Below are 14,863 nucleotides of genomic sequence, written 5' to 3' on the forward strand. Positions count from 1 at the left end.
CTATATCTACTCTATGGGTACAAAAAGCAACGCCGTCGGGCGGTCAGGTGGCGTAGCAGAGATTGTGCTCGTCACCAATGCAAGAGGCTGCGGTCTCGACTCCCGGAGAGTCAGCATTGCCTTGGCTTGGGCTGATTGCTATACTAACTCGTTTGGCTGAGTTAGGGGGAGGGAAGCCGTGGGTGGGTCCTGGGCGTTGTGGACAGCGACCCCTACAGTTCGGTCGGCGCGCCTGCACAGCGAGGGTAGGATCTGGAGAGAGGTAGTGCGACCTTCCACATGTTACACTCTCCCAGTGAGAATCTGCGCTGCCAGGCTGGCTGCCGGCTGGCTGTACATGCATCGGAGGAAAGCATGTGACAGTCTCCGGCCTCTCGGACCAACAGTAGGGGGGGGGTGCGCAACAACCAGGAAGGGGGTTGGGAATTGGCATAACGACTAACAGTGGGATGGGAGAAAAAATCGGAAAAAGGAGGGGGAAAAAGATAATATATTAAAAAAAAAAGCAACGCCGTCTCCAAATAGAGTGGCTACCAATAATAGCAGATATAGAGCAATACCTTGCTAACTGTTTAGCCTTTCTCTTGGAGATGTGGGCCATCTGAAGGTCCCTAACCACCAGCTTGTGAACATGACCCAGGCTGCCAAAAATGAAAAACAAAAAGTTGACACTTGAGATGTTCAGCTTGAGCTGCTGATATTTCAGCAACTTGGTTAAAAAGGCTTCCTCCAGGCTGTGGTCGAAGGTACAGCCAACCTCTAGAATAAACACCTCTCTACTACTCTCATTAACCACCACAACATCATGGGTGTTGGCTGAGATGTTACAGAACACCTCTGAATCATTATCCACAGGTCAAACACACACACACACACACACACACACACACACACACACACACACACACACACACACACACACGCACGCACGCACGCACGCACGCACGCACGCACGCACGCACGCACGCACACAGAGTGATGCACAAAATAACTTAAAAGAAAATAATCATTTAAAACAATGAATAAAGTGTGCATGAAATAGTAGGGGAAAGAAAACGTTAGGAACTTGTTACATTCACCCACACAAGGGCTGAGGACTCACACACACCCCCCTCTCTCTCTCTCTCTCTCTCTCTCTCTCTCTCTCTCTCTCTCTCTCTCTCTCTCTCTCTCTCTCTCTCTCTCACACACACACTCTCCCAGCTCTCTTTCTCTCTTGCCCCTTCCTCATCTCTCTCACCCCCCCCCCCTCTCTCTCTCTTTCTCTCTCTCACTCTATATCTCCCACACACACACACACACACACACACACTGACTAGTCTTTCACGATTAGTAATCAACTACGACTAGTCAACAAATGCGCAATAAAGCATACAATATAGTTGTTATTTTATTGTGAAAGCCAAAAACATATACAGACCCCACATGGTCCCAATGTGTGCTCCTGTTGATGATGTCATGCCCTGAATGGTCCCAATATGTGCTCCTTGCAGAGCATTCTGGAGGGTTTGGCGAAGAAGAACCATGAGACAGAATTCCTGAAGTCCACTGGGGCCGTGGTGCAGGCCATAGTGCGTTATGGAGACCGTCTCCACGCCCGGTCTGACCCCAGGAAATGGGCCTATGCTGCAGGCTACTGAGACCAACCAACACTCCTCTGAAACTGCTGACAGACTGGCTACTCAGACCTCCTCCGAGACTGCTGACACACTGGCTACCCAGACCTCCTCTGAGACTGCTGACAGACTGGCTGCTCAGACCTCATCTGAGACTGCTGACAGACTGGCTATTCAGACCTCCTCCAAGACTGCTGACAGACTGGCTACTCAGACCTCCTCCAAGACTGCTGACAGACTGGCTACTCAGACCTCATCTGAGACTGCTAACAGACTGGCTACTCAGACCTCCTCTGAGACTGCTGACAGACTGGCTACTCATACCTCATCTGAGACTGCTGACAGACTGGCTACTCAGACCTCATCTGAGACTGCTGACAGACTGGCTACTCAGACCTCCTCCGAGACTGCTGACAGACTGCCTACTCAGACCTCATCTGAGACTGCTGACAGACTGGCTACTCAGACCTCCCCCGAGACTGCTGAAAGACTGACTAATCAGACATCCTCCAAGACTGCTGACAGACTGGCTACCCAGACCTCCTCTGAGACTGCTAATAGACTGGCTACTCAGATCTCATCTGAGACTGCTGACAGACTCGCCAAACAAACTTCAAGCACCAACAGTCTCTTACACAGTACGAATAACATACACTTGAACCCAAGGCTGACTATAAAAAGAGGGTTGCTAGTTCAATCTCAGGCACCGACCAGAGGGTGTATTCCATCAGCTGGCGACTGGAGATTGACTTGTACTGACTAACATCTCTGCTGAAGTGCCCCGAAGGCAGTAGGCTATACCTCAACCTGCTTTGGGGGTGCGTCACTAGGACCTCTGAAGGAATACATAGTGTGTAGAGGATGGTGTGTGTAGGGGGGGTCCTCTCAGTCCATTTAAGTCAGCTCAGTTCTTTCAGTCTTGTCAGTCCATTTAAGTCATTTCAGTCCTCTCAGTCCTTTTAAGTCATTTCAGTCCTTTCCATTCTGTCTACCCAAAAATCTGTTACATAGGGTTTTTGAATTATTGGCAGCAGAACATTTCAGAATTTGTAAGCAACTCTTGTGGAAGTCAATGAGAGCCATGAAGCATGTCACTGAAAAATACTAATGCTGTTTTCTGCTTTGTACTGAAAAGTGAAGGATATCACTGGTTTTCATATGGTTATAACCGCATGTATGTAAATATATCGACTGGAGTTTAAAGGACCCTGTGTGTGTTAAACTCTAAGACAGACATTTCTCTGTAGCAGGGCCTGTGGGAGCTAGGAAGACGAGATAGGAGCAAAGGTCAGCCCCACAAGCGAATAACGGGTCTCAGGGAGACGTCAACATTCAGTTAACCTCTGCGCCCCCAAAATTGGCCATTTTAGTTTTAGTTTTTGAGGACTGCATACTTTTTTTGCAAACCAAAACAACATACTTTATACTTATAGCACATGCATGATGAGCCTGGTCTCTTTTGAAAGATGACATTCTGAAGTTTCGGATTCCAGAAAGAAAATTCACTTTTAGTGCTAATGAAATAGAGTAACATTGAGTTGTAGAAAAACTTGTTACTCATGTTTTTCTGTAGTAGTTAGTAGTCCAGAGGTAGTATTTTAGAACTCCGTTTTCTCATAGACTTCAATTCATTCGGCTGTTTTTCTCTTCCTGTTTTTGCTTGTTAGTTTTTCACCTAGATCCCTGATTCATACATCCCCTAATGGGGTATCATTGGAAAGCCACAATCATTGGCTACAACCCTCCGCAATCATTTTCGAGATCGCCAAATTATTGACGGAACTAGAGCCCCAAGAGTCGGGACTGGTATTTTACACAATACCGTGTACTTTGCTATCGACAGGCAACAAATAAGCCTTCAATATATATATTGTATTACAAAATATGCACACCCGAGCCACTAGAGGCCGCCAAAGTGCCGGTGGGCAAATCGTCCTCAGAAGGGCCCACATGTGGGCCTTTGCAGTTTAAGATTAAGAGATAGCCGGGAGTGCAGTAGCAGCGTATATATAGGTCAGAAGCCATTGCTAGGTGGAAAGCTGTTGCTAGGGGGACGAGATAGCCACAACAACGCAAGAGACAGAGACTTTATGGTTGTTAGTTCTTCCAGTAGGGAGGCAGAAGAGTTTTGGATAGCGAGACAGACATCAAGCAGAGAGAGCTCCAGCCCTCTGAACGAGGGAGGGGGGGGGGGGGGGGGGGGGGAGACCACGAGGTAGAGAGATAGCTACAGGCTAACAGACAGGCTTCGGCTAACAGGACAGGCCCCAGAACCACCAAAGCGATCGACAGAGATAGAATCTATTAATCTAGTTTCTTATACCACCAAATACTTTCAATCGGTTTCATTCTGTACGATATGCTATGTTTATGGAAATAAACATCCTTTCTGATAAAGAGACGACGACTCCAGTTAAATTTTTGTCCTAATGCATTAACGGGGTGAAACAGTGATTACAGCCAGTGCGTGGGAGGACAGAATTCCACCGAACGATGTCCTCACAAACAACAAATAAACACAACGCGGAGACTTCACGGAAGAGCAGATGGGCCTGATAACGATATCAACGAATGGCTGAATCACGATATCTAACAAAAGTTTGTGAAAAATCGGATGTGAACTACCCCTTTAATGTTCCCAGAGGTAACCAGCACTGTGTAAGAGACTAAAAGAAAGTAGAGTTCATTAGACGCCCTCATCAGCCAACATGCAGCTCTCATATCATGTGGATAGTGGTGTCACAGTCCCTCCCAGCACACTTCCTAAGTCCTTCCTAACACAGAGCAAAGCCAGGCATATCATGGACAGTGTCATAGTAAACCCACCCTTTACCTTAACTCATTGGGCACCAAACACGTAATATTACATGTTTCAGCGCCAACGCTTGAGCGCCAAAAACGTAATACGTTTTTTAGATCCTTTGATCTTTTTCCTTTGATCCCCATTCTAAACGATCATCCGGATCACTCTAGCCTTCCCTGGCTCATTTGCCTACGTTGGAATTGCAATGTCGATCGAATCTCACCAGGTGGCAGTATCGCCTACCTTTTGAACTCTGATAGAAAGGGATCAGTAGAGACAATGAATGAACTGGACTATCAAGACTCGCTCTGAGGGGGAGGAGCTCTTGCAAAGCAATCACTAGCAGATCTGCTCGCCTCAAAACCTATAGTTTCCTGTAAACACGTGTAATTACATATAAACGAGTAATCGCAATCGCAGATGGGATCATTGGAGACATTGTGCGTATATCTATGCACAGCTCAGACCGTGCGTACCTGGCGCCCAGCGGTAGAATATGAAGACTGCACACGGAAATAAGCTTTCATGCATTAGTTTCAACACTGGCATGTTCGGTTTGACCCGTAATTCATTATAGTTAATTGTAAAATAGCAACATTAGTGTAATTATTGTCAAACCCTATAAATAGCATTTGGAATAGGTCTTTCCAAATGAATGCATCTTATTTATTTATCGTTGCATTTGGCATTTGCCGGTGGCCGGGAGGAACGCATTAAATTGTAATGTTATTACTGGGGTATCTGTAATTAAAATATCACTTAAATACAGGGGATCGGGGCTATCTACTGAAGCCATGGCTGATGACTTGACTCCTCTTATCAACCCCAACAGGAGCGCATCTACAACCGGGCACACTCGCCAACAAGAGTCACCGTGGAGCGTGCAATTTGCCTGCTGAAAGGTTGATGTCTCTGCCTGTCTGGCACAGGGGGCACGCTACCGGCCTGAAAAGGTTTGCCACATCGTCATGGTTTGCAGTGTGCTCCATAATCTGGCCATCAGAAATGGCATCCCGCTGCTGGAACCCCCAAGACCTGACGCATGTCAGACGTGGAACAGCCACCTCCAAAACGCCACAGCAATACAGACAAGAGTTCATAGAGCAGTTTTATGTAAATCTACCCATGCAAGATATTCAGGCATTAAAGCAAAAAACCTCCACTGTATATTTTTTATTTAATAGCGTTAGTGTTTTAAGGGAACTCGATTATTTTGAACATCTTTTCTATTGCCAGTTTGCTTTTACGTAATATCAATGATGTTTTCAATTCATTAAATAAAACTGATACTTTTTGCAAGGGTTTACTGACTGTCAAATAATCAACCATCTACATACTGTAACTTTTCAGTGCATGTGGGGTGGGGTGGGGGAAACTGTACAACTGTACAAGCAAAACTGTACATTGGAATATCGACGAAACCATACTTGGTTCCAAGAAGAGGGTCTTGTGTATTATTGGGTTAGGACATTTACTGTACATTGGAGGGGGTTGGGTTAGGACATTTACAGGGGCCAGTTTCGAATTGCAGTCTCCCGTAGGTGCTCTTTGAGAGTGGTTTTGAAAGTGGGTAGTGATTCACATTCCTTTACAGCTTTGGGTAGGGCGTTCCACATTGATGTGGCATAATTGCGAAACGTGTTTAGTCCCTTGTTTGAGCCGAATCTGGGTTTAACATGATTTGTGGAGCTCCCTCTGGTGTTGTGGTCATGGTATTCAGTATTCACTGACCTTTGGGAAGTATTTTGACATGTACATGGGTACCTTAGTCGTGTAGTGTATCTTGTAGACCAGGCCCATTGCAAGTTGCTGTACTCTGTCGTCTACTCTAAGCCCTCCTAGGTAGTCAAAGTGGGCAGGGGTGAGGTGGGTTCTAGGAGTAAGGTCAAGTAGTAGTCTGACCAGTTTGTTTTGTGATGTTTGTAATCTTGTTTTTAGCGCCTTTGAGGTGCTTTGGTACCATGAGGTGCAAGCATAGTCGTAGTACCCTTGAATGAGTGCTCCTGCCAGAGTCTTCAGGGTATTCTTGTTTACCAGAGAGGAGATCCGGTACAAGAATCTAGTTCGTTGGTTGACTTTTTTGATTACATTGGATGCCATTTTGTCACAGGAAAGATTTCCCTCTAGGATGGAACCTAGGTATGTAAATTCATCTTTCCTTGTGACAATATTGTCACCCACTGTAACTGAGAAGCCGTCGGTCTTGCTGAGTTTGTTATTTGATCCGAAGAGAATGGACTCTGTTTTACCCAGGTGTAATGATAGTTTGTTATCAGCGAGCCAGGTGCAGATTCTGCCGAGTTCTGAGCTGAGTGTTTTTTCAACCTGTAACTTGTTCTTGTCAGAGACCAGCAGGGCTGAGTCGTCTGCGAACAAGAACAAGTTGCAGTCACAAGCTGACGACATGTCATTTGCATAAATTAGGAACAGTAGCGGTCCTAGTATGCTTCCTTGTGGAACACCACAGCTCACTGTGAGGGGGGGGATAGGGTACAGTTTACCTCCACCATCTGTTCTCTCCCCTCAAGGTAGGATTGCATCCAGCTCACTGATAGACTATCAAAACCAATTGCTTTTAGCTTGTCAATCAGAATGGAGTGATTGACAGTGTCAAAGGCCTTTTGTAGGTCCAGCATGACCATGCCGCAGTATTTGCCCGCGTCCACCTCTTGTTTGATGTGGTCGTTCAAATAGAGAAGGCATGTGTCAGTGGAGTGGGATGTTCTGAAGCCAGATTGGAATTCGTAGATTGGATTTTTTTCCGCTAGGTACTTTTCGACCTGTTCGCAGACTATTTTTTCCATGACTTTCGAGGTGGAGGTAAGAATAGAAACAGGGCGGTAGTTGCCTGGGTCTAATTTGCTGCCCTTTTTGTGCAGGGGGGTCACTCTCGCAATTTTGAAGTCCTTGGGGACGTGTCCCTGTTTTATGGAGAGGTGTGGTACCATTGACTGGAATTTCAATATGTCTGTATATAGGAAATATATGCAAAAGCCTTGTGTGCCTTTTGGAACAAACTGAGTCTCAATTTCAGTGGCTAAAATAAGGAACCATACTGGAAGACAGTTGGAGGACACAGGGGCAAGTCATAAAAGCCCCATTATGCTAAACTGTTTGTGACACCTTCAAGGGGAGTCTTGAAGACAGTTGGGTAACTGTAGGAGAAAATCCCCCACTGGAGAACTGTTTGAATCCATACAATTACAGAATAAGAGACAAGCAGACTGTTACATCATCACTGAAACTGCAAATATCTGTTATAATGGCTAATTCAAATAATGCCTTAAGTACATATATAATATGAGAAGATTATATCTTCCCACGCTCAGAGTGGGGACCTCTGGTTGACTGTAAATTATATCTTAATGTCGTGATCACACCCCACTGGGAGCAGAGGACTGCTGGTCTGAACAGAGGGCAGACCAGCCCAGACTTGCTAAAAGAAGAATGTATTTACAGGATGTTAGACTGGAACTAAAAACAACTATATCATATTAATCTATCTGACTTATTAGATAAAAGGATATTTGAATGTCATTTAGAATGTCAACTGGTTATGAAGGTAATAGAGTGTCATTTCACTCTTGTTGTAAATCTATATAGAAAAATAAGTCTCAATTACAAAGGTTTAGTCTGGTAAAATACACGTATCAAGTTATCCATAACACTTTCTATGCCACGAGGTGGCGCCAGAGTTAGCGCTTCAATGCCACCATCGGCGCCAATGTTACGCTTAATATCGCCTAATCTATGTTTTAAATTATGGCTATGTGTCTAATCTGCCCGTCGCTTATCAAAGAATCCTTTTCCAGTCAGTGCTGTCAAGGCAGATTGGTTTTTTATCGCTTCATTTCCGTTTGAGAGCATTTTGAAAAGCACCCGTTTTGAGGTAAAAAACTGTTCATTCTAGACCATTCTATGATAATCGTCTTTTACTGGAATATTCCAGAACGTTGATATTTGTCGGCCTATTTATGAATCGTTTTCAAATAAACACTAGATGATCAATATTATACGTGCACGCAAGCACATTCGAGCCGCGCACGGATAATCGCCGTGTTCATTTCCTCTTGGACTTTTACAGTGAAACCGAAAGAGCCCATTTCACAAAACAGCTTATATCTTCATCAAAATTAGTCTGATTATCCTAACACTGATAACATAGATTCCTTACCTGACATCAGATGGTATCCAAATGGTATATTCCAATTCCTGATCACCATTTGAAAAAATCGATAAGTGTATGGATCCAACGTGTGTACAGTGCAGTACATGATTCCGCGGGTCTCAGAGGCTCCAGAATGAACTGTGATAACCCCGGCTGCATCAGTGGACTGGAAAATGTGGAGTACAGGATTTTTTCCCCCATCCATTTTCATTGAGTCCATTCCAAAATCCCTTATGTCATCTGGGAGACGATAGGGGGCGCTTTTTTCCACATCTGATCGCCGGCGGCGCTCGGGTATACTAGGGTAGGCTCGCGTGATGCAATATGATTTCAGATCGCTAAAAAAATTTTTATTAAATAATTCCGAGAAATCTCGTGAGTGGCTTTCAACATAACTATCGGAAACCCGAGATATCTCGTGAGTGGCAGTGAAAGTGTTAATCACTGTTTGGTATCAAAATGTAAGCAAAGAGTAAAACTGTGATAATACTGGAAGTATGTCATTCATATACACTGGAGATACATCTTGTAAATATTTATTGGGATATGCCTCTGTGGAAGAATGCCACAGCCCGACGGGGGCCATGGGCCCCCCCCCCCCTGTTTCTGCAGGAAAACACACGGACAGGATATCTTGGGGCAGACAGCCCCCACAGAAGACAGCTGATTGGAACAACTCCATATATAGAATGTAACTGATTGGTTGATGCCATAGTATATAAACCAGAACGCATTGTTAGAGAGGCAGGCCAGACAGATACCCGAAACCCCAGGGGGGTCTGAGCGTCCACCGCCAGATATGCTGTTGCCATCTATGTGAGTAAATCATGGAAACCCACTGTTGGTGTTGTTTAGTGTAAAGGTAAAGATCCCTATCTTTGACCAGGTTTAACCATGTATATGGCTCAGTATATTCTCTCTTCATTGACATAACATGACTGCTATTTGTGTACAGACTTGTTTGATGTGTAAACCTCAACAATCCTTTTGTACAGCATGTTTTAATATGAAATAATCCCTGTATGTAAATGCTATATTCACCTCTTTGAGCCCCGCGGCAATAAATCATTTGAGTTGAACTATAGTTCTGTTTGTCCTGACTACACCGTTATTCTCTACTGGCTATTTTGGAGTCAGATGAGGACCTTTTTCTATCATTCTGTCCTTATTCCCTCTAGTTAGCAACCTGTATGCACTGTGAATGTATTGATTTAAGATACGACAGAGGTTTATTATGTGTGTGATGACTGGGGTGATGGCGGCTGCTGAGTCTCTGAGGAATTTGGAGGGGATGTTGTCATGGCCAGTGGCCTTGTTAGGTTGGAGGGTGCTCAGTTTTTTGAGTACCTCATTTGTTGTTACCATTTCCAGTTTGAAGTCGTCTTTGCAGACCCCCTTTTTGTAGTATGCTACTATGTGTTCTACCCCATAATGCTATTATATATAATTTATATAGGCTACCTAATACCGACATCAAAATAGATTGTATGCCTCTACAAATCATATTATACCAGGTAGCCAATCGAACTTTAAAAGAACGAAACGAAAAAAGGCATTCATATTCCAGCATTGTTATTAAGACACCAACGCCAAACAGGTTAACGGTCTTTATTAGTATTTTGTGCTGCCCAGGCAACATGGTCTTTAGGGAGTTGTTGATATCCAACATCACCGTGTACAAGTCCATCAGCCTGTCGCGTATTTCTCCGTAATACGCGTTGTGTCTTCTTGGTTCGACAGTGCGTTAAATTAGTTGGTTAGACCTCCGTGATCAATCTCGCTCGTGAAGTTTCTCAGAGTTCGCTCGGCTTAGTCCATTATTTCACATCCCATGGGGGTGTTTCATTACCATATATGGATAATCATGCACGAGCAGACGGTAAGAACAAATGGTATTTATCAACACGGAGTGTGCGTAGGACCCGTGTACGCACGGAAGGCCGGTTTTTAGTGAATCCCTTCCTAACTCACAACTCTGCCTTGCTGCTCATCGTGCCCTTGATAACAAAGTTCTGACAGCTTGATGCTAAGTTGATGTTTGTTCTTCTTAAGTCTCACCCTGAGACCCCAACTCCTTAAAGACATATTAGTAATGCTGACCTGTGGGGACCCACCAGAAACAGGCCGTGATCCATTTAGGGTCAGAGCCCATAGTTTAAGAAACACTGCCTGTATGCCCGTATTTCCCCCAAAAAGTATCATGGTATATCCATAATTATTTGGTAACTATGGGTCTCATTCCCGAACGGATTTAGGACCAAAAGTTTCCTCTTAGGCAGATTTCTGCCCATTTAAGACATATTAGGGCTGGTAGCGCGATTCCCCAAATCTTCTTGAGATCAGATTTGAGCGTGGCTGAGAGCAGATTTAAAAGTGCTCAGGAGCACACTTATGATTGATTGACTAATTGAAATGTTTATTAACTTGACAGACTGTGTTCTCATAGTGATTCCTTCATGTCAACGCTACAGGCCTCCTTGGAATTAATTACTTAATCATAATTAAAATAGATATGACACTATTTGTACGATAAGAAATTACGCATTTGATGTCGGAAAAATAAATAATATGGATTCATCTGATCACAGGGCAGCTGGATTAACCATATCTGAACCAGCTATTTTGGACAAATGTATAATTACTTTAATTTTCTCAGATATTCAAACACAATTATGCAATTATTGTGAAATGATTGAAAATAATTATTATTTAATGCCTTCTGTGGAATTTGTATTTCTTATTTGTTACATATCTGTTTTAATGGTATACAATGGGACAGACCTTTGTTTGATATAAACCTGCATTCCTTCGAATATATCATTAATCAATTAAACTTATATTGAAATACACTATATAGCCTATACACCAACACTGAAATGACAGTGGATAAATAAATAAGAACTAAAGCTAATCGGTGGAAATAGACTGCATTCATATTCCATAACAAGTCTTGTGTGCCTAATGGGTGAACGGTATAGGCTTAATATATTCTGGTTACTTGTTTCATTGGGATTTGGTGGATGCTATGTATGTGCTCTGCCCTGCGGACAGTATAGGTACAGTCTGTATGTATGCAGACTGTGCCTGTACTGTATGTGGGGCGGAGCATATGTGTGGTGTCTACTGGGTCCTAATGAAACAAGTCATTAATGGAATAATGAGCCTATACTGCGTTAATTCATTACGCCATAGGCTATATATATATATATATATATATATATATATATATATATATATATATATATATATATATATATATATATATATATATATATATATATATATATATATATATATAATATATATATATAATATATATTATGTAAACAAGACAAACGTCTTTCTCTGGTCTGCATCCCCTTAACAATTGTGTGTATTGAGCCGTACTGTATTGTACCCATTCTGCAATCTGTTAAATAAAGTTTTCATTCATTCATATACAGTACTGCACACGCAAGTGTGTGTGTTTGCGCGCACGCTCGCTGCGGCAGGTGTACCACGAGCTGTACTATATATGATGCCAATACATTAATCTACTCTAATTTTGATGCGTCGCAAGACTCGCAACGCACTTCCGCCATTCCATTTTCACGCGGCTGCGTCATTAGTTTCCTTATAAGGAGCTCTGGAGGCGTTGTTTTGTATGCAAATGACCTAGACGGGAACGCGCTTTCGTGTTTAAGACATGGTGTCATTCCTCAAGCAGATGTCACAGGTGCGACCGTTTGAGCCACTTAAGTCATATTACCAGCACGTTGGGGACTCAGAGTGAACTTGTCATTGATTCTGTCTCAGTCGGTTCCAAGATAAGTCTTCCAAGAGAACTCTTTGGAACATTTTGGGGAATGAGACCCTATGATGATATAGTGACTAAATATTTATTGTTTCCTGCCATTGCCCTTGATCAAGGTACTGTCATTACAACTGGAGTTGGTCCATGGCTGCCCACTGCTCCTAAATAGTTAGGATGGGTCAAATGCAAAGATGCATTTCCCCCAAGGGGATTAATGAAGGTACAACTTGACATCTGTATCATGGTTTAATTGGATCATACCACGGGGCAAAAGTGGTACCATGGTGATACATAACTTTTACCATGGGAGTACTGATCACAGAACTGTCAGTGATCAGAGAGTTTCATCAAAATGTTACGTGAGACCTTGCTATTTCAATTTGTACATTATACTGTATATTGTAACATTGTTAAAGCTGCAGTAGGCAACTTCTGAGAAATTAGCAAGAGTGAGTTTACCTTCCCAAACGAAATAGAGCAAGCTAGGTTGCCTCTGGGAGTCTGTGGAAAACCTTTGTCTGCATGGGCTTGAAAAGTGATGTAGAGTTTGCTCTATTTCTGCTGGGCAAGTAAACTCACTCTTGTTCCTTTCTCAGAAGATTTAATTATGAACATTTCACCAACATTGTAAAAAACATAGGTCATATATTTTCAGGCTTTTCCCCCCACTGCACGCAGGTGGGCATTCATACATGGACATTTTGTGATGGACATTTTGTAGGATGCATTCAGGTAAGGTATTGCTGTCCATAAGCATGCATTTCCAGAATCAACAGCTTTGCTACGGATGTCCTTTATTTTCCAACACTAATGGGGAGAGGGAAATATTGAAGGAACATGCCAACATTAAGGGAAATGTGCGTACCGTCTCCTCCAGAATCAAACAAGAAGATAGATACCAATTCGCTCTCTGTGCATTCAATAGAAAGCTATCACTGAAAATCACAACACTTCTACAAATGAATGGAAGTGGATTTGGACCACCTCTCTCAGAGTTTTAAGCTAGGCTAGTGGTCCATATCCGCTTCCATTCATTTGTAGAATTGTTGTGATTTTCAGCGTCACTATATTTATTATTATTATTATTTATATTTATTTATTTAGTTACAGTATACAAGAAACAAGTTTAATCCAGTATTTATTTGGCATTATTTAAACTTTCTTTCTTTTTTTGCATATTCATTATTTCCTTGAAGGGTTGCACTTATAGATATAAAATAAGCTTTTTGGAACTTTCTCAGCCCATCAAAAGACATGCTCCAGGGCCCCGTTCCCCGTACCTGGTCCAACTAAGTCGATCAAGATGTCATTATCCAGATTCAGTTAACCCGATGTTTGAAGCCGGGATTTTCCTGTTCCTCGAAGGTGGATTCAGTCTTGTTAACTCAAGCCAGACTTGAGACCCAGGATAAGTGCGCGTGCCCGCCTCAGCCGAGAAGGCAGCAAGTGTCGAGAGCAGAGATCCTGATTCTCTAGCGGCATTGATTGATTAATTGATTTAAAACTTTAGTAACATATTGCAGTACGGCTCAATCGCCTCGCCGACAAGTTAAATGCGTTATCTATAGGCTAATTTTAAGTCCCTCATTACCTCAATCAATCAGATTATATTTCTTTAAACTTGCCTGCTGGATTGAATAATCAAATGAGATCTTGCTAGCGAAAATAATTAGTTGAACTGTTATACAGAATAACGATACGGCTCTCTTCCCATTGATTGATGTATGGTCGATCTTTTATTTATCTCCACTGTGGTCTAACGGGTTCTTCTTTTGACTTTCACGCAGACGACCGGGGTTCGAAACCCGGTTTTTTCCTTCTTTTCGCGATGTAGGAATAATTCAATTTGGTGCACGTTGAGAGCTATATAAAGAATGACATCCTTAATGCATGTAGATTTATAATATTTTAACTTACAACTAGGCTACTTTGGCGTATAATCATTAATATTATATTCCAAAAAAGTATATTGGAAACACGGGGATTCGAACACCGGTCGCTGGGTTGGCAGGATTGAGCACTACCGCTGCGCCACTGTGCCAGATGGGATAAATTCATTGTTTATACATTAATGAACGAGAGACCCGTGTTTAGAATATTCTTTATTTTGAATGAAGTTTTCTCTCTTTATCCTCATTCATTAATGTGACGTCAACGGCTCATTCAATTTCTCAAATCCGTCAAACAGCGCATCTCATCAGACATCTTAATCCCAGTTACAATTAAAATAACCACATAATGTGTACATCGCACCGAGCGAGCGCCACGGTATATATAACGTGCATTATTTAGGACAAAGTGAATTTAGTATCAGCATTTTGGGTCTATTTTACATTTCAAAAGCCCCCTCTGGAAGAATGGAGCACAAAAACGTAATTCAGAATGGTATAAAGCAGATCCTAGACTGTGGGAATAATTTCAGGAAACGCGCTGTCACTTTCTTTGCGGGGGCGTGGCTGTGCTTCATCTGGCTAACTTGAACT

The 14,863-nt window shown here is 42.8% G+C and overlaps 1 protein-coding gene across 1 annotated transcript in view; it reads left to right on the forward strand.

The window, feature by feature from the left end:
- LOC311236651 (glutathione hydrolase 1 proenzyme-like) overlaps positions 1–1,640 on the forward strand; it is a gene marked incomplete at both ends in the record, with an annotated part of 54,774 nt that extends 53,134 nt beyond the window's left edge. Inside the window, one exon of the mRNA XM_084324359.1 lies at positions 1,494–1,640. Coding sequence (XP_084180485.1) covers positions 1,494–1,640 — 147 coding nt within the window. The remainder of the gene's footprint in view (positions 1–1,493) is intronic.
- Positions 1,641–14,863: the final 13,223 nt, after the last annotated feature.

The sequence above is a fragment of the Notolepis coatsorum genome, assembly GCF_963971535.1.
Source record: "Notolepis coatsorum genome assembly, chromosome: 11".
Classification (NCBI taxonomy): domain Eukaryota; kingdom Metazoa; phylum Chordata; class Actinopteri; order Aulopiformes; family Paralepididae; genus Notolepis; species Notolepis coatsorum.